General features: G+C 52.7%; 1 protein-coding gene across 3 annotated transcripts; it reads left to right on the top strand.

Moving 5' to 3' along the window:
* Positions 1–7584: 7584 nt before the first annotated feature.
* Positions 7585–22162, top strand: SLC35F6 (solute carrier family 35 member F6). Of its 3 annotated transcripts, none has more exons than XM_022574257.3 (6): positions 7585–7772; positions 15786–15858; positions 16750–16921; positions 17170–17382; positions 18121–18231; positions 19545–22162. In XM_022574257.3, exons 1-6 carry the CDS (start codon positions 7696–7698, stop codon positions 20012–20014), a joined length of 1116 nt encoding a protein of 371 aa, XP_022429965.2. In that variant the 5' UTR covers positions 7585–7695; the 3' UTR covers positions 20015–22162. The 3 variants fall into 3 exon arrangements, with proteins under 3 accessions (XP_022429965.2, XP_030618848.2, XP_089779505.1); XM_089923379.1 differs by lacking the exon at positions 7585–7772 and adding an exon at positions 7779–7898; XM_030762988.2 differs by lacking the exon at positions 17170–17382.
* Positions 22163–23998: the final 1836 nt, after the last annotated feature.

The following is a 23998-nucleotide window of genomic DNA, read 5'->3' as shown; positions in this document are numbered from 1 at the left end:
TGAGAATCTCCAAGCGATCAACTTGGGAATCTGCATTTTTACAGGAACCTTTTGGAAGCACTGTTTTGGAGAAAGAAAGTGAGAAAGGATGGGATCTGCTGCTTTCAGTAAAGATCTCCCGCAGGTCTCTCTATGTTGGAGAAAGGAAAACCTATTTCCACTCGACTCTCTCAGGCCTAAAGCAAGCTGGTTTCGATTCCCCTTGGTGGAATCAAAGGAGCCCCTTCTGGGAGGCACAACCTCATGTGGTGAAAAACACCCCCATCGTGTGGGGAAAAAGGACGCCCCTTCCTCCAGGCACCTCCATAGCTGAGGGAGCTGCTCAGCGGGAAAGAGAGCTAGGAGGTGCTAATGCCCCCGCCCACACGGTCACGTCTCCCTCAGGAGAACATGTCCTCCCCTGACACACTTGCCCTGCCTGCCCCCTCAGGCTAAAACCCATCTCTGCTGTGCAGAAAAGGTCGTTTGCCTGGAGTCGCTAAAAATTACACATTAACAGTCCTACTGATTTCCAGCCATTTCAAATGCTGGCTTTGGCCAAAAACTTCTTCAAAAGGCCACCCTCCCTTCTTATTCCATAGCGTTTACATTTTATAACATTTAAACAGAACCGCTTTCAAGCAAAGATAGGCAATACTTTCCTCGAATGTCCACATAAAAAGTAAAATCTGGGAAACGTCTACATTGGATGGCTAGGGAAGGCCTTCTGAGCCCAGCAATGATTAGCTCCATCTGCAAAATAGTTCAGAATACTGCTGCCTCACATGGGGAACCTCCTTCTCCGAGAAGCCTTCCTGCCTTCCATCTGGGCTCGGTCATGGATATCAGTCCCCAGGGGTGTCCTCCATAGACGCAGCTGAGTCTCCACTCTTTATATGCACGAAAGCTACATTTACTGAGCTCTTCTGATGTGTCAAGGTCAGAGACTACTAAGGGAACTACATATAATTGTTTATTTGCCAGATCAACCCTATAGGGTAACTATGACTATTATACCTGCTTTGCAAATGGGAAACAGAGGCTCAGGGAGGTCAACAGACCTGCCCACCATTGATTCCACAGCCCATGCCCTTCAAGGCTGTCTGCCCCAGCCAAGGAATCCCTAAACTGACAGGGAGTCTGAAACCTTGTGCCAGGCCTGGGGTCCTGCCAACCTCTTAAGCAGTCCACTCTCTCATCGTGATTGAGGACACTTGACTGCACCCTCCACCATTTGACCCCAAGAGAAGCTGAGTCCTCAGCCCCTCTTTTTGTTATTCTGCATCTCTCTGAATCACTTACCTTACAATGCCCAAGATACTCCTGGGGCAGATGCTTTTTGATGTTAAAGTTTCCTCACGTTGACTCACAAACATTTTAAAAAGCTGGATGGGCCCCAGCCTCAGCATCTCTCCTTTAGCAGTAGGGGCAGCACACCATCTAGTGGCTGTGTGGTGAACCTCGTATTGGCCAACCTGCAGGGGCAGAGCCCAGGAGCTGGGAGGCCCTTAGGTTGTCAGGTGGTCCAACTGAAGTTCAGAGAGGGGAAGTGACCAGCCTACAAGCACACAGCAAGTCAGTATTCAGTCCTCAGGACCATAACCCAGCTCTTGGGCAGCAAGACGGTGCTTCCCAAACTTCCCACACAGTTTCAGGGAAGCTGTGTGTCTGGGAGAAGGTCTCAATTCTGGTAGTTGTGAAAATGAAGTGTCCGGTTCATGGGTGCACCATCTTCCTGGCAATGCATCCTTTATTCTGTTTATCATTTTTGAATAGGTAAAGGTACATATGGTATGAAATCCAAAAGGTAGCAAAAGGGTATGTGATGAAAAGTGAGTCTTTTAGCCCTCTACTGCCAAATTCTGGGATTATCAGTTTCTACATGTCTGTCCAGCGTAATCTTTGTAATTTACAAAGTTTTTTTTTAACTTTTTTACACAAATGATAACTTTTCCTGCACAGGGCACTTAACAAGGCATCTTGGGGACTTCCCTGGTGGTCCAGCGGTTAAGACACCGCACTCCCAATGCAGGGGGCCAGGGGTTCAATCCCTGGTCAGGGAACTAGATCACACATGCCGCAACTAAGAACCTGCATGCAGCAACTAAAAGATTCCCCATGCCACAACTAAAGATCTGCACACCACAACAAAGATCCCACAGGCAGCAACGAACATCCTGTGTGCCGTAACTAACCCGGCACAGCCAAATAAATAAATATTAAAAAAAACAAAAACAAAACAAACAAACAAAAGGCATCTTGGAGATCACTGTACATCCGCATATAAAGAGCATCCTTGTCCCTTTGTAAAGCCACCCTACCCTCCCTGTGGGGGTATATGGAGGTACCATTTAACTACGATACTTTCGATAGACATTTAGGTGGTTCCCAATCCACTGCTTTAACAAACTCATACGGAAAATCCTTTAGAATAAATTCCTGGAAGTGGCATTGCTGGAATTATCAGCTGTGATTCATTTTGGTCTCATACACCAGCAAACCCAATATAATAAGAGCTTAAATACTTCAGGCCAAAGATGATGTTATGAAATAAAGGCAAAGAGGAAAGATTTGAGAATGACCTTATGAGGGCCTGAAGCTGGAAGGAGCAGGTGCTGCCTAATCTAATCATCTCTGGTCGCCATAGAAACCAGCCATAAAGTCAGCCGGAAAGAGCTCATGAACAACATCTAGCCCATCTGCACCGGTATGGACCATTCACCTTCCCTTCCCTGTTAGGTCCTGTCAGGCCCGGTTCTGTCATCTCCAGGGTGTCCCCCAGGAGGGAGCCAGATCTTGACCCTGCCCTCCTCCTCCCAAACCCCTCCCTCCTCTTTCCAGCCACAGTCTCAGATGGCTGCCCTGCAATGCCCACCCCGTCGAGAGAGATGGGCAACTAGATACCCAGTCCTGTGTCAAAGAAAAAACAGAGCCGGACACTAGTTAGAGTGATAAAAACAGATTTCATTCAGGAGAATTACAATAGGGGGAAAGACACCTCAGCCTAGAACAAGGCTCAATTCCAAATACAGCATGGGCAAGTGGGAATTTACAGCCTAGTAACAGGTCGGGGGTGGGGGTGGGAGGCAGTCAGAGGATGGAAAGTTACTAAGAGGATACATCAGGGTAAAGGGGCATTTGGCTAAGGGTAAAGGGGCATTTGGCTAAACCGACATAATAGGATTCTTGCTGAAGACAGGCCAGGGTAATCAGACATCCCCTGGGGGATGGTGGAGGGTGAGGAACTCTATCAGATAACAAAGATGTTCAGATATGGAGCGGGGGCGGGGGCAGGGGGAGGGGCAGGTTCTGGTTAAACTAACTTAGCAGGGTTCTTGATAAAACTGGATTTTATAAGAAAGTGCACAGATGGGCCTAGGAGAAGGTTCAGGAGCCTGACTAAGGTTTGGTTACCTGCCCATCAGGAGGGCACCTTCTAGCAGGGGAGCAGTCTACACAGGAGGGAAATGGCCCAAGGACGTATAGCAAAAAACTTGTTCAAACCAAAACATGTCTGACCTGGCCTGTCCCTCAATGAATCACTGTCCTTCCCAGGGTAAAATAACTCTTCTGATCCAAAATGTGATTAAATTGATTAGGAGAATGTTCAGTCTTTCAGACAAGCCACAGGCAGGCAGTAATCTTTGAGTACAAATGCAGGAGTTTGCAGGGACGCATTTTATTTGATTCTGGAAATTAGAGGCTCCTTGAAGGTAGCACACAATTTTGTTCAAGTGTCCCAGACTTTGAGAGAAAAGACCCAAAGCCCGTATCATGCTTTTATGAAAATCCTGAGAAGTGCTTTTTAACACACAGCCTGAGATCCTTCTTGGCACTGCTTAGCTAGACCTGCCCTGACCTCAGAGCAGCTGTACTAACTTCCCCCACACCTCCGCTGCACTTCCACATCTGCCATCCTTCCCTCTGCACAAAAAGCTGAGACTGTATTGTTCCCATTTTATAGATAGGAAAGTAGGGCTCTGAATGGTTGAGTGACTGAACCCGGTCACTTTGCTCTAAGTGGCAGACCCAGCCTCCCTCTCCTCCCTAGCCTGGGACAACTTGCACAGATATCATTCCACTTCTGGACATTCTGCCCTCTTAGGGGTACATGAAAAAATTCCTATCTCCACCTACCGCCCCCTCCACACATGAGGATTCTGTGGCTCTGGCACCCCTAAGGGTCAGTAAATTTCCTCCCTTTGCTGAAAATTTGCTCCCTTTCATATAACTCCAAGTGATCTCTGGGCAAGCTATAGGCTTTAGTCAGGACAATAAAAACTGAGCAGTTAGAAGACAACTGCTCCTCTGATGGACAAGATCACCACCCAAAGAAGGCTGGCCCACCTTTGACTTCGTAAAGGTTCGGAGAGGAAGAGAGGAGGCCCCGGAGGCCCCCAAATCTCCCTGCCCCACTTCACCTTACCCATTGTCTCTGCTGTCCCCAGCCACCAAAGTCTTCAGTGGCTTCCCTGGGCAGCATCCTCAACGACACCAGATCTCCCCAGAAATTTAGAAGGGCAGAGATCCAGGCCAAGTACAACGTATTAACAACATATGTTTGGGAACATGTTATTTAGCCCAGGAAATCAGCACTTCCAAAATTATGAGGCAAATTTGTATCCACAATACACCTTAAGCTCTACCCCTGAATTTCATCAAATAACAATTTCAAAAATAAAAGCAAAGCCAGTGTATGAACATACTGTCGACTGAAAAAAAAAAACCACACAAAACCTAAAAACTGAGTTATGTTTTATTCGATGATCTTACTGAGGACTATAGCCCGGGAATCAGCTTCTCAGATAGCTCTGAGGAATTGTTCCGAAGAGGTACGGGAGGGGCCAGGATATAGAGGAGTTTTTGCTGGAAAAAAAACCCTGTGGTTGAACATCAAAAGATTACTGTTAATCACACACACACACACACACACACACACACACACACATCTCAAGGTAATGATTTTAGCGCTTTACTTTGTATGGGGCAATGCAAGAATCTGGACTTATTAAAATTATTCCTTTGATATGCACCTTAACTACCTATCCTGCTTTCTCCATCCTGAATCCCCTCAGGGCGCACCGTTGGGGGGCTGCAGTGGCTGAGGGCTTTATGACCATCATCCTTTGTTTACTGAAATGGCAAGTGACATTCTTTGCCTACAATATCCACCCTGATTCCTCTCGACTTTTCTCAGAATTCCAATCTCCTGAGGCCCCATGCCTTGCTGCTACCTGGGGACACTAATGTCAACCTTACTTTTCACCTGGAAAGTGTAGTCTAGCCAGGCTGGCAGACACCTGGAACCTCGGTGTAGGTCACTCCCCAATGCGGGGGCTGCCACCACCTCCCGTGCGTCCAGCAGGGTTGCCTCTGCCTGGAGCAACCGCCTTCTCCACAGGCGGGCACAGACGGGGTGGCTGATCCAGGACAGCTCTGATTGTCACTGTCATGCCCTTACTCCCACCCCTCTTGAGGAATCTGTCCCTTTCCCAACTCCCTCTGCCTCTTACACACCCTCACGCTGCCGCATGGTTACCGGTGAGCTCACTCCTCTCCTCCATAAAATCCCGAACTCCTTGAGGGCAGAGACCTTGTCCTGCTTGGCTTTGGGGGTCCATACCTGGCTCCAGGCCTGGCACTTAGTGGACTCCATGTGTATTTGCCAATAAATCCTTCTGTCTCCTGGGCTCCAAAGATAGCAGTTGGATGAATGGTCAGAACATCATGATAAACTAAAATTCATTTTATGATGTGGCTATGGAGACACACAAAGACTGTGACATCATGTCAGGCAGGTGACACCACTAATCATTAGTAATGTTTATTTCAAGACAGTGTCCTTGGCTTGGACACGTGGGGAGCACAGTTCAGGGCCCCGCTGAGTGTGTCACTGTGCTGTAGGAACTGGCTCCGACAGGGATGGGGCTATGCAGCTGCTGTGGACCGGGCTGGTCTACCCCTTGGGACAGAAGCTGTGTTTCACTCATCTCTACAGGCCTCAACGTCTAAGTCAATATTTTTGGATAACTGAAGTAATTCCTTTACATGAAACTAGTGATGTTGAAGACAAGAAGCTCAGAAGAAACCTTTCTGCGTCTCTCAACTCCCCCACTGACTGAAAAGAATAGACTACAGTGTAGGAAAGTTCCCGGATGGTCTGCGGCTCCCAGACGCACTCCACACCCACTCATACCTCGGTGCCATCGCACTGCCATTGCCTCTTCTGGGATAGCCCTTCCCCTTCTATCTTACTTTTGTCCAGAACCTCCCTTCTACACCTTCTCTGTCAGGTCTTCCTGGTCCAGCCCCTTGAGAGTTTTTGTGATTCAACACTGGTCATTTTCATAAGGTCAAGGCAGTCTTAGGGCAAGCAGGAGGAGGTGGCAGGCAGGCCCTACCCCCTGCACCTCCAGCAGCAAGATCTGCAATAACGGGGAAATGTGCTCACTGGGTCTGAAGCAGATCCTTGAAGGCCTTGTGCTCCAGCCTGTGGTGTGACCGCGCATGGCATGGCGTGCAGACACAGGCCTGGAGATGAGGACAGAGGGCAGCTGGGAGCTGAAAACTAGGAGCAGGATTTTAAAAGCTGGAAGCCTCTGCGCATAAGCTGAGGTCTTCCTGCCTTCCTCTGAGCAGCATCTGGCGAATGCAGAAAGGAGCAATGGGGTGAGATTGGTGGAGGCGCTGAGCGGAAGGCACGGATTTGGCGGAGACTGAAGAATGTGCAAGCAAACCCCCACTCCGTCACTCACCAGCGTTGATCACAAGCAAATCACTTGGCTTTTTTTTTTTTTTTTAATTTTATTTATTTTATTTTTGGCTGTGTTGTGTCTTCGTTGCTGCACGCGGGCTTTCCTCTGGATGCGGCGAGCAGGGGCTACTCTTTGTTGTGGTGCACAGGCTTCTCACTGTAGTGGCTTCTCTTGTTGCAGAGCATGGGCTCTAGCCACGTGGGCTTCAGTAGTTGTGGCACACTGGCTCAGTAGTTGTGGCTCGCAGGCTCTAGAGCGCAGGCTCAGTAGTTGTGGTGCACAAGCTTAGTTGCTCCGTGGCATGTGGGATCTTCCCGGACCAGGGCTCGAACCCGTGTCTCCTGCATTGGCGGGCGGATTCTTAACCACTGCACCACCAGGGAAGCCCGGCTTTTCTTAATTTAGTTTCTTTTGCTATAAAACAATCTCCCAAGGAGCAGGAACTAGATTCCTACGCCACTTTTCTGTAAGATGTGAGCAACACCGCGGGTTGGGATCTCTAGGGACACGTCTCAGGCCTCCTGGGAGTTCCCTGGGTATCCAGTAGAGAGGAGATTCCCACGCTGGACGTTTCTACTTCGTGGTTTGCCTCTGACATTGTTCAGCTCAATCTCTCTAAAGGGTTTACAGAACGCTCTAATATCCACGATGCATTCTCACTTCCTCGTCCCATCAGCCCCTTTTGCAGGTGGGGAGACCTGGGCCCGTGACTTGACACCGTCACTCTGTGAGGACCAGCGCCCCCAGCTCCGGCTCTGGAGAGCGCAGACGCGCGGCACCCCCGCCTCCCGCGCCCTCCCTGGGGGCGGAGTGAGCAGGCACGGGGCGGGATCTTTCAGGTCATGTGACTCCCGGCCCGGAAGCACTCGCCCCCAGACCCCGGGGTGACCAGGTTGGGGGCTACTACCTCCAGCGAGCGCGGAGGTCGCGCTCCTGTTTCGCGCTCCCAGCATCCGCCGCCATGGCCTGGACCAAGTACCAGCTGTTCCTGACCGGGCTCATGCTCGTCACCGGCTCCATCAACACGCTCTCGGCAAAGTGAGTCCGGGCCTGGCCGGGAGGGGAGGGGACTCCGCGCCCTCCCTTCGCGGCTCTCCTTTCCTGACTTCACCAGCCAGCTCAGTTGCTCTGATCCGTTCATGCGGTTTATGGACCACCCAAGGGGTACGAGGCCCAGGGAAATGCGGGGCAGGGCCGTGTCCCCGGCTGGAGGATCCGAGCCCCTGCTTTGATTCGCTGTGTGCTTGATCCCAGCGAGTCACTTTCTAACTCAGCGCCTCAGTTTCCTCATCTTTAAACGGGAGGGAGTTTCTCTTCCCTGCCCCTTCCAAGCTGGCATCGGGGGCCCCGCCCTCCAGGAGCTGTGGGCCAGGGAGGGCTACCATAAACGTCATGCGGACCGAGTGACCAGTGAGCGTGGAGGGCTGCGATGACAGAGAAGGGGGTGCACCATGGGGCCCTCTTGGAGGAAGGGTTACAGCTGGGCCTCGAAGCTTTGGTAGGATTTCTACATGTGGTGGGGACATCGAGGCAGGAACAGCAAGGCCAGATCCAGGTGGATTGTAACTAGCACCAAATGCCCAGGCTGGATTTTATCCCATAATCAAAGAGGGGCTTTTGAGATGGGGAGTGACATGTTAAAAGTGATACGATGAACCTGGTGGTCAAGGTGCAAAGCAGTTGGCTGCAGGGAAGACCACGCCAAGGCTGCTGCATAGCAGATAAGGGGAACTGGGACGTGGCAGTGAGGTGGGAAGGGAAGGGTCAGGTGGGAGAGACCAGGTGCAGAGTGAAGCCACAGGGCCTGACCCACAGGATCCAATAATCACTCCTGGGCTTCTGCCTGGGGGAACAGAAGTGGCATTAACCCAGGCAGGGTGGGCAGGGGGGCAGTTCAGCTCTGATGTAAGAGGGTGTGGTGCACGTGGAGGACAGTAGACAGTGACCCTCTCCCAGTCAGACCTCCCTTCCACCTGAGCCCTGCCAGGCTCCAGAGCAAAGGGGAGTCACCCCAGTCACCCTCTGGGCTGCACTCCAGGCCCCCTGAGGGTGGTGGGGATAGTTGTATCTTATTCGTTTTTGAGGGTGTTTCTTCCCAGCCTACTCCATCAGTGACGTGAGAAATGCCCCAGAAGGGAGGTCTGGGAGAGAAGTACCCTGTTCGATTCATCAGGCATATATAAGGTCCTTACAGTGTGTGAGGCACTGCCTAGACCTAGGGAAGGAGACAGAAGTGACCGAGAGAAGGTCCCAGGCTTTGAGATGCTTAGAAACTGCAGCAGAGGAGACAGATGTGTACACGCTTGGCAATCACAGTGTCCTCCCTTCTCCACAGGAGGTGGACCTCTGGGTAAGGCCCACCTGTCTCTCTGGTTGGGCTCTGGCCGGCTGTGTCTGTGTCTTGTGCTGGGCTCCTGGGCCCTGAGGCCTCCTGAAGGGTACTCCTTTTGCTGAGCCCTTAGCTATAAAGGAAACTCAGCCTGAGGGCTCCCATCTCAGGATCTGACTGCAGCAGAGCAAGTCATCTGTCCATCCGTCCCACAAGCCAAGGCCTCAGTCTGGTGCTTATAGGGTGGCTGTGGCCTGCCAGGGCCGCTGTCCACAAGGAGAGCTGAGTTACCTACTGAGGTAAACTGTGCTGACTCAGCTCCTTCCAGAAAAAGCTCCAGACCGGTCAGGTAAGAAGCCAGGGAATCCTCAGCCCCAGGACGCCTTGCCCTTGGAGGCTGCCTGAGAGGCCAGAAAGAGGTTCCCAGGTGTGATCCCAACCTTTGGTCCTGTCCCCTGCCCTGTGGCCTGATGTGGGGCCTCTTAGGAGCCTCCCTACCTGTGATGGGCCCCAGTATTGGACCCTAAACAGTGTTCTAAGACCAGACTGTGAGAAGGACGCTCTCAGAGGAAGAACGTGGGAGAGCAGCTGTGTACATCCTGATAGAGATTACTGATTTGAAATCACACTCTGACCTGAAGCTTCTGGCAGGGACAGACAGACGAGAATGCGACCACAGCAAGTGCTAACCAGTTAATACACAGAGAGCTCCACGTGCCACGTCCTGCCCTGGCTGCCTTCATGAGTTAAGTTAATGAATTCTCATAACCACCCTATGAGGTAGATAAATTCCTTGTCCCTGGATAAGGAAACTGAGGTTCTGGAAAGAGGGGCTTGCTTACCCAAGTTCAACTCAGCTATTAAGTGGCAAAGTTTATATTTGAGCCTAAGTAGTCTGGCTCTAGAATCCATGCTCTTAACCTCCACTATGGATGAGGCTGGGGACTTCTCTAGTCATCCTTAGGGGCATTTAAAGTTGTTAGAAACATAGAAATTATCCATTCTCATCCCCACAGTTTACAGTCAAGGTCCCAAGAAAAGTTTCGTGTGTATGTGACCCAGCTGGTTGGTGTCTAGAACCTAGGTCTCAGGATTTTGGTCCAGTGCTGGTCTTCTACAGCTACAGTACCCAAAACTCCCTCTTCCTTGGGGGTTTCCTCTTATATCTCTGCAGGCAAGAACAGACAAGCATGTGCCCATGGAAGTTGTAATCCTATAAGTGGCATCTCCTCTCCCTGCCATCGGGGTGCCTTCCCTCTGGGACTGGGTGACAAGCATCTGAAGCCTCCATCCCAGAGATCACTCAGGGTTCAGGGTTAGAGTCTCTAGTAGCCTCTTGCAGTTTCTTGGCCTGTAAAATGAGCATAATGTTTCCCTCCCCGGCTGCTTGGGCGGACTGAAGACAGTGGATGAGGAAGTGGGCGTGAGCACGTGCTGCTCCTGTGCTGGGATCACAGGTCAGCTGTCCGCTGCAGGAGGTCACTGCCCACTCAGCAGGATTGGGTGTGCTGCAGGGAGCCAGCCTGGCCAGGCTGGGCTGGGCTGGGGCTGGGGATTACCTACCCCCCGGAGGGAAAGTCACCGATCAGGCTGGCCCTGTAGCCCTGTCCCTGGGTGTGGGCAGAAGGTCCCTCCCTTCTTTCTGTGGCTGCTTTCTCCCCCTCACCAGGCTTCTGCTGATGCACTTCCTGGGACCAAACATTTGCCTTCCTCTGGCACCACGTGGGGCTGTCTGCCTGAACCAGTGCACGTTTCGGAGCCCCACCCTCCTGAATCCAGCTGGGGTTCTGCATGTAAAGAGCCAGGGTCAAGTAGACGCTCACTCAGGAAGGCTCACATCCCCTCCTAAACTTCTGCAGGCTGTGAAGCCCACCCAGCCACGAAGGGGCCATGGGGGTCATTTCTCCAACAGTCAGGCCCACTGGGTCCGGGGAGCCTGCAGGAAGGTGGCAGGAGGCCTGCGATCACTGGACCTCTTTTTGGGGAGGACTCTCCCTGTCCTTCCTGCGCCAGCTCTAACTTTTGCCTTGGCAGCTGCCCCTCCCCCACCCATAGGTTCCAAAAGTGGGCACGGGATAATTGCTTCAGAGGGGTTCAGGCCAGCTGGAGAAAGCCTTAAGTCAGCAGGGCAGTGTAGCAGTGAAAAGAGCATGAGGCTTGGAAGCTATGAGATTAGATGAGTCACTGGGCCTCTCCAAGCCTCAGTTTCATCTATAAAGTGGGCATGATAATCCCCGCCCCACCTTCTTCCCAGACTCCTTGTAAGATCTACTGAGGAGAGTTATCTAATACTTAAGAGAGGGAGGGCTGTCATCATTTATCACCACGTGAGCCAGGGCCACCTGCTATGACACCCCAGAGAGTGGAGAAGCCCTGGGGCCCTTCTGAAGATCCCAAGCCAGAGAAAGAAGCTGACTCACTGGGCTTAACAGGCCCAGGAGGAGAGCGGAAATGGCATAGATTCTGTGGGGAATATGGATACACAGCTAATCAGCCCGAGGCGGCCGCATCAACCACTTCCTCAGCTTCTGACCGCCACTCCTGGTCCCACACAGACGCGCACACCCCTTGGGACGCTGAGCTTTGAGCTTACTGAGCAAGGCCACGCCAGAGTGACTCGCCCCTAGTAAGGGTAGCCCACCCGGAGCCCTCCAAGGCCCAGGGAACTCTAAAGGGAGCCCGCCTCTGCCAGTGGAGGGCACTTCCTCATGTGGGTCCCCAAGGCCTCCTGCCCTAGAGACCACAGCTTTCCCCAGGATATAGTGTCCAGAGAGAATGGAGGGCCCATCTGCAGGGCTGACCTTTTCCCCGCCTCAGCCAGGGGGGTGGGAAGAATCCTGAGTAAGAAGGTGATCGGTGTTGAGGAAGGAGCACAGAACAGGGGGTGGTGCTCCTGGGTACTAGCGCTTCCCTGTGTCTCTCAAGCCCTGTCTGGTCCCTGGGTTTCCTCATCTCTCAAACAAGGAGCTTCCCGAGATGATGGCTGAGTTTGTTCTCCTCTTTCAGCACTTTGTGGCCCTCCAGGTGCCTCTGCGTCTGCGTCAGCCTGCAGGCTGGGTCCCAGAGGATGGATACTCTCCCCGGAAGCTTTCAGGCTGGAGCAGAGCTGGGGCCACACCCACCCAACACAAGGGGAAGTGGTTCCTGCTCAGCAGAGGAGAGAGAGGGAGAAGAGGGGCAGTAAAGGACTTTTAGTGACCCCCTGCCATATGCCAGGTCTTATATGTCTTATTACTTTTGCCAATTCATCAGTGTTGGCATTATTATCCCCGACTTACAGGTGAGAAATCTATAACTCATCCAACCTGTGAGAGTCAGAAGTCTGGGCTTTCCGTGTATCCTGCTGCCTTTTCTGAAAATAAGTTCAAGCAGATGGGTTCGGCCCTAGATCCGCCCATTGTTAACTGTGTGAGCCTGAACACGGCTCTCTCCACCCCAAGGTCTGAAGTCCCTGTCAGTAAAATGAGGACCCTTGTTGTGAGGCCTAAACCACACAGCCCACATGAAGTGTTCAGGCTCCTCAGGGAGAAGCACAGGCCTGGTACAAGGTCGGTACACAGTGAGTGGTGCATTCATAAACACATGTTAGTGAAGCGTTTTGCAAGGAGATAAGTGCTATCCCACTGGGGAGTGATTGCTTTCACCCCCAGATGAACCAGGTCTGGCTTTTGGCTCTTGTCCTGTGCTACCTGGGGTCCTGCTGTGACTGCACAGTGAGGCAGACCTTTCCCAGGGCCAAGATGAGAAGCCTGACTCTATCCCAAAGTGACTGCAGGCCTGAACTCCTGCCTGGCCAAGAGTCTGGGCAGGGCAGGCAGCCTGTCCTGACACCCAAACCCTTGGGGTGTAAACCTGCCCCAGGCACTCAGATACAAAAAGATTCCATTTCCCCTGCTGGGAACCTGCCAGCCCTGCCTGTTCAGGCAGACCCACCCCTTGGAGGAAGCAGACAGCGCAGGGGGAGAGGAGGAAGCTTAGCACCAGCCCTACAGCCTGCTCCCCGTGCAGTGCCCCTCCCTGGGGAAGGGCAGGCCTAGCTGGTCCCCCCAGCAGGGGACACCTCAGACTGGATGGCAAATTAGCGGTCATGGATAATTGCCTTTGGACTATAGTACCTGCCTATTTGTCTAGCGGTGTCTGGAAGTCCCACTCATTCAACAACAAAAAATGTTTGAACTTCTGTATAATAACATGCGAGGAGCAGGGGATTGAAAGCTGTGCAAGTTGCTGGATGCTGAGCTCACAGCCTCTCAAGTGACAAGGACTATGGAACCAGAAAGTGATGCAGATATGAGTTGTCGTGACTGTAAGGTGCACAGGCAGTAGCCCAGGGGGAGTTCAGGAGGTGGCCCCACTGCTACATCGGGGGTCTTGAGCCTGCCAGTCTGTGCTCTGGATGTGGCCCCAGGATGGGGAAGGGGCTTCCATACCAGCCCTTGCCCTAGGCTTCTGGTTGACCATGAACTTGGCAGGACCTCCCTTGTGCCTCCTGGAGGAGCCCTGGGAACTCTCTCTTTGACCTGCTCATTCGCTCCAGGGCAGGTGTTTCTGCGCCCTTGGTAAAGCTTGACCTCTCTGCTCTCCTTCGCTTCTCTCTTTTGCTCGGCTGCCTCACCCAGCCCCTCCCAGAGGGCTTTGTCTGTGAAAGTGAGTCTGGCTGGAGAGCAGGCCAAACTGGGTGAGCCATACAGGTGGTATGTGTCCCACACCCACATCCCACGTCCTGTCCTATCCTGCCCTGCCTGGGGATCCCAGAGTCGCAATCTACAGCAGATCGGGCAGAAATGAGACCCCAGAGAACAGGTGGTTTCTGTCGTTGATGGGGATTATCTTTGCCCCTTTGCTACTGGGTCTGGTTCCAGCCTGATCCCCTGACCCAGATTTCCTCTGCCTTCCCAACCAGGCATATCAGAACTTCTAGCTGCCCATCAGCTCTCATTTGACCTCCACCATTCCCAAGCACCAGACGCCCTCCTACCTTCCCTCCTCACTGTGGGAGTGGGTGGGGTCTCCTACCTTGAGATAAGTTTGCCATAGTCCTGTTTTGTTCACTTGCCCTGGGATGTGTTCAGATCTCTTTGTAGACGTGATCTCTCCCTCCAGGTCTGTGCTACCACCAGCGCTCAGCCCGCCCTTCCCACTGCCTGCCCACTTGCCCCGGGCTGTGGGAAAGAACTCCCTGTTCCCCTCCTCAGACTCAGGCACAGAGAAGCCCCGCCTGCACAGGATCTTTGTCAAACCCAGACCTGCACCGCGTGGCATGACCAGTGGCCCCTGCTTGGGGCACAGGAAGCAGAAGGCTTCCCTGCGCTCTGGGAGCTGAGGCTTGTGCACAGAGGAGCCAGCAGATGGGGTGGGGACCACCGTGTAGCTGCTCTGGACAAACATTGTAAGGAAAGACATTTAAGAAGAAGTCCCGAGTCTTACACTTTAGGGACCGCCACCGCCTACGAGTGGGGTTGCTGCAGCGGGGGCAGGTCGGTGGCCCACTGCAAGCGGCCCTGGGTCTGCGTTGACTTGCGTCAGCAGCGTGATGTGGCGCATGCAGTCCAAGCCAGGTCAGCTAGCCAGGGTGTCCAACACGTGGGCGGGGCCGCCCTGTTGCCCGACTCAGTCTGGGCCAGATCACGTGCCCTTGGCTCTGGGCCTGGGCCCACCAGAGTGCTTCCTGAAGTCAGCAGCCAGGGCAGTGAAAGGTTAGCGAGGGCCGGGGCTGCTTGACCAGGAGAAGATTCCGAAGGTGGGGAAGCCTCCACATATATGAAGGGCTTTCCAATGAAAGAGAGATTAGATTCCCAGGGACATAACTAAGGCCAGCGAAAGTGAAATTCAGAGGCAGAAGTTTTAGCGACAGATGTCGGTCAGTGCAAAATGGTTGGCGGTAGCTGCCCAGAGCGCTGTGCCGTGACGGACTCTGGGCTCGGCGGGGAGCATGCCATAATCAGTGAGGCCCATCTGCCGGGGTGCCGGCTGGCACCCACTCCACAAGCGCCATGTACCTGCCACCGGCTTCCGAGCCAGTGCTAGAGAAAACCCTCCAGATCCTTCAGGTTATGGGAAGGTGGCCGGGTGGTCTGTGTCAGGTGGCCATTTCCCAGGGCCCACGTGACCTTGTAGACCAGGGACTCTTGATGTGGTCCCTTTGATAGTCTGGTGAAGCCTAGAGTAGTGTTTTAAAACGTGCAAATAAAAGACCAAGGATTACAGAAAAAGCTAATTGTATTGAAATAAAGTTATCAAGACATTAAACAAGCCAGTTTGTGAAATAGTAACGTACACGTGTGCATGCACTTCTTAACACATGAAACAGTAAGCAGTGGGTCTAATTACTGTAATTTTGGAGCAGTTATGAGTGTAAATAATACTTCACAATCTCTGCAGTGGCTCGAATGTGATAATGAGAAGAGCTGTGATTTCCGTGTGTGGCAAAGTCGCAGGTACTGCAATGCTACACTCATAAATGGAGGAAATGCTAAATTTCTGGTAGAGGTTCATGAAACTTCAGCTAAAGGGTTCCAGGCCCCCGCGTTCTGTCTGCCATCCCAGAGGAAGACTCCTTGCCTTGGAGACTGGTCCCTTCGAGAGGGAGCCCCGCTCTGGGCCGAGTCTGCTAAGTCTGGTCTCTTGGCTTCAGGAGGTGTGAGCTCTCTGCAGGCCCCAGGACCGGGTGGGAGAGCGCGCTGCCACACTGCAGGGTTTGACCTTCTCTCTGTCTGCTGCAGGTGGGCGGACAACTTCGTGGCCCCAGGCTGCGGAGGGAGCCAGGAGCACAGCTTCCAGCATCCCTTCCTCCAGGTATCTGTGCCTGTCCTCGCCCATCTCCGTCTCCCAGGCCTCAGGTCAGGGGCCCCCACGAGGCCATGCTGTTTGCTAACCTGGGTTGGGGGAGTCCTCCCTTGCTCTCAGGAGAGCCAGTTGCTTCTCTCTCCCTCCCAGAACAGAGGCCAGGGTGTGAGGTGCCCCTGGAAGCGGGCAGAAGGCACAGTCCCCTGTAGGAAGCCTGCACAAGTCCTGGTGAGCGCTCATGCCCCGGACTCCTTGAGGCCAGCCCTCACCATGGCCAAGTCAGGACACATTTGGAACAATCCAGCCCTGTCGTAAAACCTGCTCCCCAACCACGGGGAGCCCAGACCCCACTGGGGCAGGGCAGACACCATCAATGGAAGGTACCTTATTGCTAGACTGGGAAGCAGGAGACTTAAAGTTTAGTCCAGCTCTGCCAGCAACTTGCTTTGTGACCTTATATAAGTTCTCAAGCCTCTCGGGGCCTCAGTTTCTCCATCTGGAACATGACCAGGGATCGGTCTAGATTGGTGGGTTTTCAGATCAGGCTCTACATGGCCTTAGAGTTTCCATCGAGGTGTTTGAAGAGCTTAGGGGTAGACCTAGGAGGCAGGCTCTGGCCTCCCGCACAGAGCAGTTCTGCTTTTGTCTCTGCTTTTGTTGGGGTTATAGGTAAACTCTTGTGTGAAGAAAGGTTATGTTTAAAAAATTTTGTTACAGAGAATCCCCTGGCAGTCCAGTGGTTAGAACTCCAGGCTTTCACTGCCGAGGGCACAGGTTTCATCCCTGGTCGGGGAACTAAGATCCCACAAGCTGTGCAGCACGGCCAAAATAAAATTTTAAAAAAACCTTGTTATAGGTGGTCTTCCTTCCAGCTCTGAAGTCCTGTTTCTGTCCCTACAGGCAGTGGGCATGTTCTTGGGGGAGTGCTTCTGCCTGGCTGCCTTCTACCTACTCCGGTGCAGAGCTGCAGGGCACCCAGACACCAGCATGGATCCCCAGCAGCCCTTCAACCCCCTTCTTTTCCTGCCCCCAGCCCTCTGCGACATGACCGGGACCAGCATCATGTATGTGGGTGAGTAGCCAAGCCAGGCTGCCAAGGGCTCAGCGAAGCCTGTGGCCCAAGGGAGCTGCTGGGAAAGAGCCACCCCCAACTCATCTTCAGCTCCCCCCGCCCCTCTCCCACCGACCTTTACACACACGCCCCCAACTAAGGTTTACTGAATACTTACCACGTGCCAGCCCTGTCAGCCCTGAGGACACCTCAGTGAACAGACAGGCTGGGCCCTTAGGAGCTAACGTCATGTGTCTCTCCTCTCCTAGCCCTGAACATGACCAGTGCTTCCAGCTTCCAGATGCTGCGGGGAGCAGTGATCATATTCACAGGCCTGTTCTCGGTGACCTTCCTGGGACGGAGGCTGGCACTGAGCCAGTGGCTGGGTATCCTCGCAACCATCGCAGGGCTGGTGGTCGTGGGCCTGGCTGACCTCCTGAGCAGGCACGACAGTCAGCACAAGCTCAGCGAAGTGATCACAGGTGTGGCCGGGGTGGGCATCCCGGGGCTGCCCAGCACAGAGTCACTCGACAAAGCATTTTACAAGCTCTGCTGTCCGCCAAGCCCTGGGGGAGGGCACGTGGGCCACCAGCTGATGTGGACATGCACCTGCTTCCCAGGTGATGGGAAGAGTGTAGGGAAGACCAGCAGGGGACAAGCAGCGTGAGGGAGAGGTGGGTGAGGAGCAGGGAGGTCCGAGGAAGGAGAGGGCTAGTTCTGCGACGTACTCACAGCCACACAGACTGCAGGATCCGGAAGAGGAAGGGAATGAACGTTGGCTGAGCACTTACCGAGCGTGCAACCAGCGCTTCGCACTGTGCTCGTCATCACTCATCCTCACGGTCCCGGAAAGGACACACTGCAGCCCATTTTACAGTGAAGTGGCCACCCTGCTCACGCATGGCAGGATTAAACCAGAAATGTCCATCTCGGAGCCTGTTGCTTCTCAAAAGACCTGCTTACCCCAGTTGTGCAGCCCTCAGGCCCAGGTGGACCCCTGGACTTTCCGGAGCCTTAGCCCAGAGGGGCTGACAGTGCCTTCCCTGGTGGCCTGCCTCACCCCTCAGGAGCCAGGAGGTCAGGCGCGGGGCCTGTCGTGGCCGGACCTCGTGGACTGTACAGTGCCCTGCGGAGTCAGGGGCTGCAGGGGCTCTTAGGTTTCCGTGGGCTGAGATGTCTGCCTCAGCCTGGCCTCACTCTGGGCCCCTCCTTTCCCACAGGGGACCTGCTGATCATCATGGCCCAGATCATCATCTCCATCCAGATGGTGCTGGAGGAGAAGTTTGTCTACAAGCACAGCGTGCACCCACTGCGGGCAGTCGGCACTGAGGGTGCGTGTGAACACAGGCTGGCAGGAGGGCGCCGGGTGGAGTGCGCCCTGCGGGGCGGCACATCGAGGGGATGCAGTGAGGGCGCCTGGCGAGGCGCTGGGGGCCTCTGGGAAGGGCGAGCCTCCCGCCCTCCTTCCTCGCTCCCCTCACCATGTTCGTGTTGATAAATACCCTGACAGCTGCCGTGCACTCGGCCAGGAGCTAAGGGAGGGCAGGGACGAAGATGAATGAGACGCAAGCCCCGCTCTAGAGGAACCGACCAGCAAGAAAGGAGCAGGCAGTGCGTTTTAGCTCGGCCCGCTTTTACTCAAGTGACGCTTCACTTGCCAAGCATATCTGAGTGTCATGGCCCAGGGAAGGTGGCATTTGCGCTACAGGTTTCAGGAAGCAAGAATGGACAGGAGGGAACTCCAGGCAGAGTGGAGACATGGGGAGCTGGATGTGAGTTTGGAAACCAGTGAGGAATAGTTTGGAGGAGGTACAGGTTTGATGTAGGGGAAATGATCAGGAATTGAATATGTCAGGGTCATATCTTGGAGAACCTTGGAACATCAGGCAAGTGGATTTAGACTTTAAATGACAGGCAGGGAAGAGCCACCAAAGGTTTTTGAGCAGGGAAGTAAGTCAAAATGATGCTTTAAAATTATGGAACTAGCAGGGCGAATTAGAGCAGTGCTACCGAAGTGTGACCTACGGGCTTGTCGGGGAGCTGTTGGTGCCTGTTCCACCGTGAGCTGAGGGCTTACGGCGGAACGTTACCCACCTAAATCAACTATGTCATCAAGCGTACTGATTGCTTCCACTCACTTTTTTTTCCTAGCAGGACTTTCTGAGTGAAGCAGTGCCTTGATTTACATTCTGGCCCAGCTCCTTGTCACACACCAACAGCGCTGAGTTAGAGAGCTGTTTTTCCACACTTGTGAGAGCAGTGTCGTGCTCGCAGCCAGCAATCCTTTTGTCAATGAATAGAATTGAGTTTAAAAAGTGTCAGAGAGCATCGTACATTGTAAGGGTAGCTGTCGTTTTGTGAAAGTGTGTGTACATGTCTGTGCACTGGTCACAATATAAAATGTATTTCCTATTCTTGGTCCGGTCAGAAGACGCGGATTAAAGTGGAAATGGGGCCGTCAGAGCCCATTCAGTAGGCCGTTGTAGTTCCTAATGAGCTCCAGGAGCTGGAAGGAAGGAGCTGGTGCGAGGGCGACTCGGAGGGGTGGCTGGGAGGTCAGTGGAGCCCGGCTGGGTGGGCCGGGGCACGCTGCCGGGGCTGGGGGCCCAGCGGAGAGCGTGACGTGCTCCCTCCACTCCCGCAGGCCTCTTTGGCTTCATGATCCTCTTCCTGCTGCTGGTGCCCATGTACTACATCCCCGCCGGTTCCTTCAGTGGAAACCCTCGCGGGACGCTGGAGGACGCGCTGGACGCCTTCTGCCAGGTGGGCCGACAGCCACTCATCGCGCTGGCGCTGCTGGGCAACATCAGCAGCATCGCCTTCTTCAACTTTGCAGGCATCAGTGTCACCAAGGAACTGAGCGCCACCACCCGAATGGTGCTGGACAGCCTGCGTACCATTGTCATCTGGGCACTGAGCCTGACGCTGGGCTGGGAGGCCTTCCACCCGCTGCAGATCCTTGGCTTCCTCATCCTCCTGACGGGCACAGCCCTCTACAATGGGCTGCACCGCCTGCTACTGAGCCGCCTGTCCAGGGGCCGGCCCCCAGCAGAGGAGGGCGAGCATGAGAGACTGCTGGGGGGCCCTCGGACTGCCATCAACGATGCCAGCTGAGCCTCCTGCTCTGCTGCCAGCTGGACGCTCCTTGTTCTCCCCGAGGCTGAGGCCACGTGGGCTGGTGAACCTCAAGTGCCCTGCCCCCTCCCCACAGAGCCCCCCCCCCCCACCCAGGGCAGCTGCTGCCACAGAAGATGACACAACACCCAGGTCCTCCTTTGTCACCGCCCCATTCAGGCCTGAGTGCAGTGCCCGACCCCCAGCAGGCTTCCCCAGCCCCTCCTGCAACACTAGAGCTAAATCATGGAGTAGAATTGCAGGAACCAACAGCCCTAGGGTTTCCTCCTAAATCATAGGCTAAATATGGTTCTCCCAAGAAGAGAGGTCACTGAGCAAATTCTAATAGAACTAAGCACCACAGTTTCTAAAACTTGTAAGATACTCCCTAACCCTGTCTGGGAATGGAGGTTTCAGCCAGGGCCTTGCCGCAAACTCAGTGTGTGCTCCCCAGCCCTGTACCTGGTCACTCCGGGCCTTGGCGTCCTGCTCTGCAGAAGGTGTCCACGGTGTGGCTTCCGTGCCTTTGGGCCCAACTGGGCCCATTCTGCAGGCCTGTGGTTTTGACCAACCTGGGGAAGGAGTGACAGCCCATTTATTGAAGATGCCCCCTGCCCACGGCGCTCCTCCCCACGCCTGCTCTGGCGTCCTTGCTCACACCGTGAAGTCCTCCCCACCTGGGAGAAGTTACAGGGGGATTTCAGGGCAGCCCTGGATAATAGCTTTTATGAACTCTTCACCTTCCATTTTAAAGATGAGCAAACTTGAGTCCCAGAGTTATAAGTTGTTTGGCAAAAGGGCTCTCCTGCCGCGGGCTCTGGCCGTGCAGCCACACGACCAGGCAGTCGGCTGGGTTGTAGACCATGTCTGGGGTTCTGCCTCACCCCCAGCAACCCGACAGACACCATGGAGAACCCTCCAAGGTGATGGGTTTACCGGGAGTCTACCGTTGAGAGTGATGCTGGTATCCCAGGCGTTATAGTGCTTAGCTTTCATTCTCTTGCTAACAGCCTGCACAGGTGGATGCAGGTGAGAAAAGTGTGGCCCAGAGAAGGTCAAGTGACTTCCTCTTGGAGCCGGTATTTCAAGCTGGGTTTGCCTGATTCCAAACCTGTGGGCCCACTTACCATAAGAGTCTCTGAGATCTTTGGGGGTACTTCCTGTGGCTGGGAGAGAGGCATCCTGTGCGTTATCCTCCCAGTAACCCCACCCTGAAGAGAGGGGGCTGGCAGCAGGGACCCCAGGTTGCTGAGCGGCCCTTTATTCCAGTGGTCCTCACTCTGTGGCAGATCACTTTCCTGGGCAGCTCAATCGTGAAACAAATACCGAATGCCTTCCTTAAAAGATCCTTGGAGAAGGGATCTCTGACAAGCAAAGCCCTCGGGCTGTGGGAATCCAGCAGGTTCTTACCGTCGGGAGAGAAAGGCCTCTCCATCCCACCAGCTCCGAGTCTCGGGGGGCCCTGACCTCCTCTGGGCCGCGGTGTGTGTCACAGGAAGAAGGAAATGGAGATCGGGGGTGGTGGGTCCAAAAAACTGGGGCCTTACAGTGTTGTTTCAGGCTTTTTATTTTTAAAAAGAAGAGGGGAGTTGGCAGTGTGGACTTTTTTAATAAGAGGGAAGGAGCACAAGGGTTAGGACATTCCTGGAGGTAACGTCTAGAACGTTGGATGGAAAAGCTGTAAAGTACCAAAGCATAGAAATCACATGTGGATTTTAGCATTGAAGGGTTGGGGGGGATTATAATGGGACTTCAGTGGTGAGAGGTGGCAGAGGATGGGGAGGGCACTTATGGTCAGGCCTGCCACCCACTCAGGCAACTTGCTTCATCTCCTGGAGCTTTGGGTCTTCACATCTCTAAAATGGGGAAGCCTGCATCTCACAGGATGGCTGTGAGTATTACCTACGATATAAATGGAAGGTGGCTGTAAATGCCAACGTACAGTGGAGCGTCCTGTAAGGCGGCACTGCCCACTAGGGTGGTCTGTCAGGCACTGAAGTCCCAGCAGAGCCATGGTGTGGAGCATCGGTTTTGCTCGGAGGGGGAGAAATGTTTTGTTAGAACATACCATTGTGGAGTAGAGTGTAAACTTCGCATCGATTATAAGATAAAACAGGATGCCTCATAAAATTTTTATGTTGACCCTAAGTACCCTTCCAGACCCTGGAGTTGTGTCCTCTCTCTCCTAGTGTCTGGGGTGCTTCGGAGGATGAGCTTGAGAGGCAATGCTGTGTCATGCTGGTAATGGGGGTGGAGGGGGAAAGAATCTCCACTCTCCTGCTGAGTCTAGAGGGTTGTGAGGAATGTCTGTAGCTGTGGCCTACTGCTCTGAGTGCAATAATGGGGCCCTGGACCCCAAATTAGAATTGACTGATAACAGACTTCTGTAAACATCAGTTCAAATACAGCGTAATTCAGACCATCTGCCCTGTAGTGAACTGACCAGTTCCTGCCCCATTCATAGTGGTCCTGGGGGACCCTGGGGCTGGGGTGTCCTCCAGGACTGCCATCCAGGTCCTGGAGTAGCCCTCAGGCTTGCTGCCCACAAGAGATTTAGGGCCATGCCAGGTGGTTCCATTTGCCTTTGCTCTGTCCAAAGGTCTCTGTACTTTAACAAGCAAACAGCACTCAAGGAGATCAGAGGACGGTAGGAGGATTGGAGCAAACAGCCATGTGGTTTAGAGGGAGCCAGAGATACGTGTCCTCAGCTCCATCTCTCCCTTCACTGGGTGGCTTTGGACAAGTGATGTTACCTCTCACCATGATCAAGTGGGATTTATTCCAGAGATGCAAGGATGTTTCCACATCTGCAAATCAGTCAGTATGATACACCACATTTACAAAATAAAGGATAAAAATCATACGATCTCATAGATGCAGAAAAAGCATTTGACAAAATTCAACATCCATTTATGATAAAAAAACTCTCAACAAAGTGGGTATAGAGGGAATGTATCTCAACATAATAAAGGCCATATATTACAAGCCCACAGCTAACATCACACTGAATGATGAAAAAAAGCTGAAAGCTTTAACTCTAAGATTGGGAATGAGACAGTTTTTCCCACTCTTGCCACTTTTATTCAACATAGTATTGGAAGCCCTAGATAAAGCAATTAGGCAAGAGAAAGAAAGGAAAGGATCCAAGTTGGAAAGGAGGAAGAAAAACTGTCACGATTTGCAAATGACATATTATATATAGAAAACCTTAAAGACACCATCAAAAAACTGTTAGAACTAAAAAACAAATTCAGTAAAGTTGCAGGATACAAAATCAATACACAAAAACCCATTGCATTTATATACACTAACAAACTATCAGAAAGGGAAATTAAGAAAACAATCCCATTTACAATTGCATCAAAAAGATAAAATACCCAGGAATAAATTTAACCAAGGAGGCGAAAGACCTGTATACTGAAAACTACAAGACATTAATGAAAGAAATTGAAGACACAAATGAAAGATATTCCACGTTCATGGATTGGAAGAATTAATATTGTTAAAATGTTCATACCATCCAAAGCAATCTACAGATTCAATGCCTTTCAGATTCAATTCTACAAAACTCCAATGGCATTCTTCACAGAAATAGAACAAAAAATCCAAAATTTGTAAGGAACCACAAAAGACCCCAAATAGCCAATGCAATCTTGAGAGAAGAACAACACTGAAGGCATCACATTCCCTGATTTCAAACTAGACTACAAAGCTATAATAATTAAAACAGTATGGTATTGGCCTAAAAACAGACACATAGATTAATGGAACAGAATAGAGAGCCCAGAAATAAACCTGCACATACATGGTCAATTAATTTATGACAAAGGAGCCAAGACTATACAATGGGGAAAAGAACCGTCTCTTTAGTAAATGGTGTTGGGAAAACTGGACCACTGTCTTACACTATACACAAAAATTAACTCAAAATGGGCTAAAGACTTGAACATAAGGCCTGAAAGCATATAACTGCTAGAGGAAAAC

This window comes from Delphinapterus leucas, chromosome 13 (assembly GCF_059928025.1).
Source record: "Delphinapterus leucas isolate spDelLeu-1000000601 "Yukka" chromosome 13, BTC_Dleu_Yukka2, whole genome shotgun sequence".
Taxonomy (NCBI): domain Eukaryota; kingdom Metazoa; phylum Chordata; class Mammalia; order Artiodactyla; family Monodontidae; genus Delphinapterus; species Delphinapterus leucas.
Note: the sequence above shows the minus strand (reverse complement) of the source record. Positions and strands in the feature narration are given on the sequence as shown.

Coding starts and splice junctions, on each gene's coding strand:
- SLC35F6 (XM_022574257.3), top strand. CDS start 7,696: ATGGCCTGGACCAAGTACCAGCTGTTCCTGACCGGGCTCATGCTCGTC. Junction 7,773..15,785: donor ATCAACACGCTCTCGGCAAA/GTGAGTCCGGGC, acceptor TGTCTGCTGCAG/GTGGGCGGACAACTTCGTGG. Junction 17,383..18,120: donor GCTCAGCGAAGTGATCACAG/GTGTGGCCGGGG, acceptor CCTTTCCCACAG/GGGACCTGCTGATCATCATG.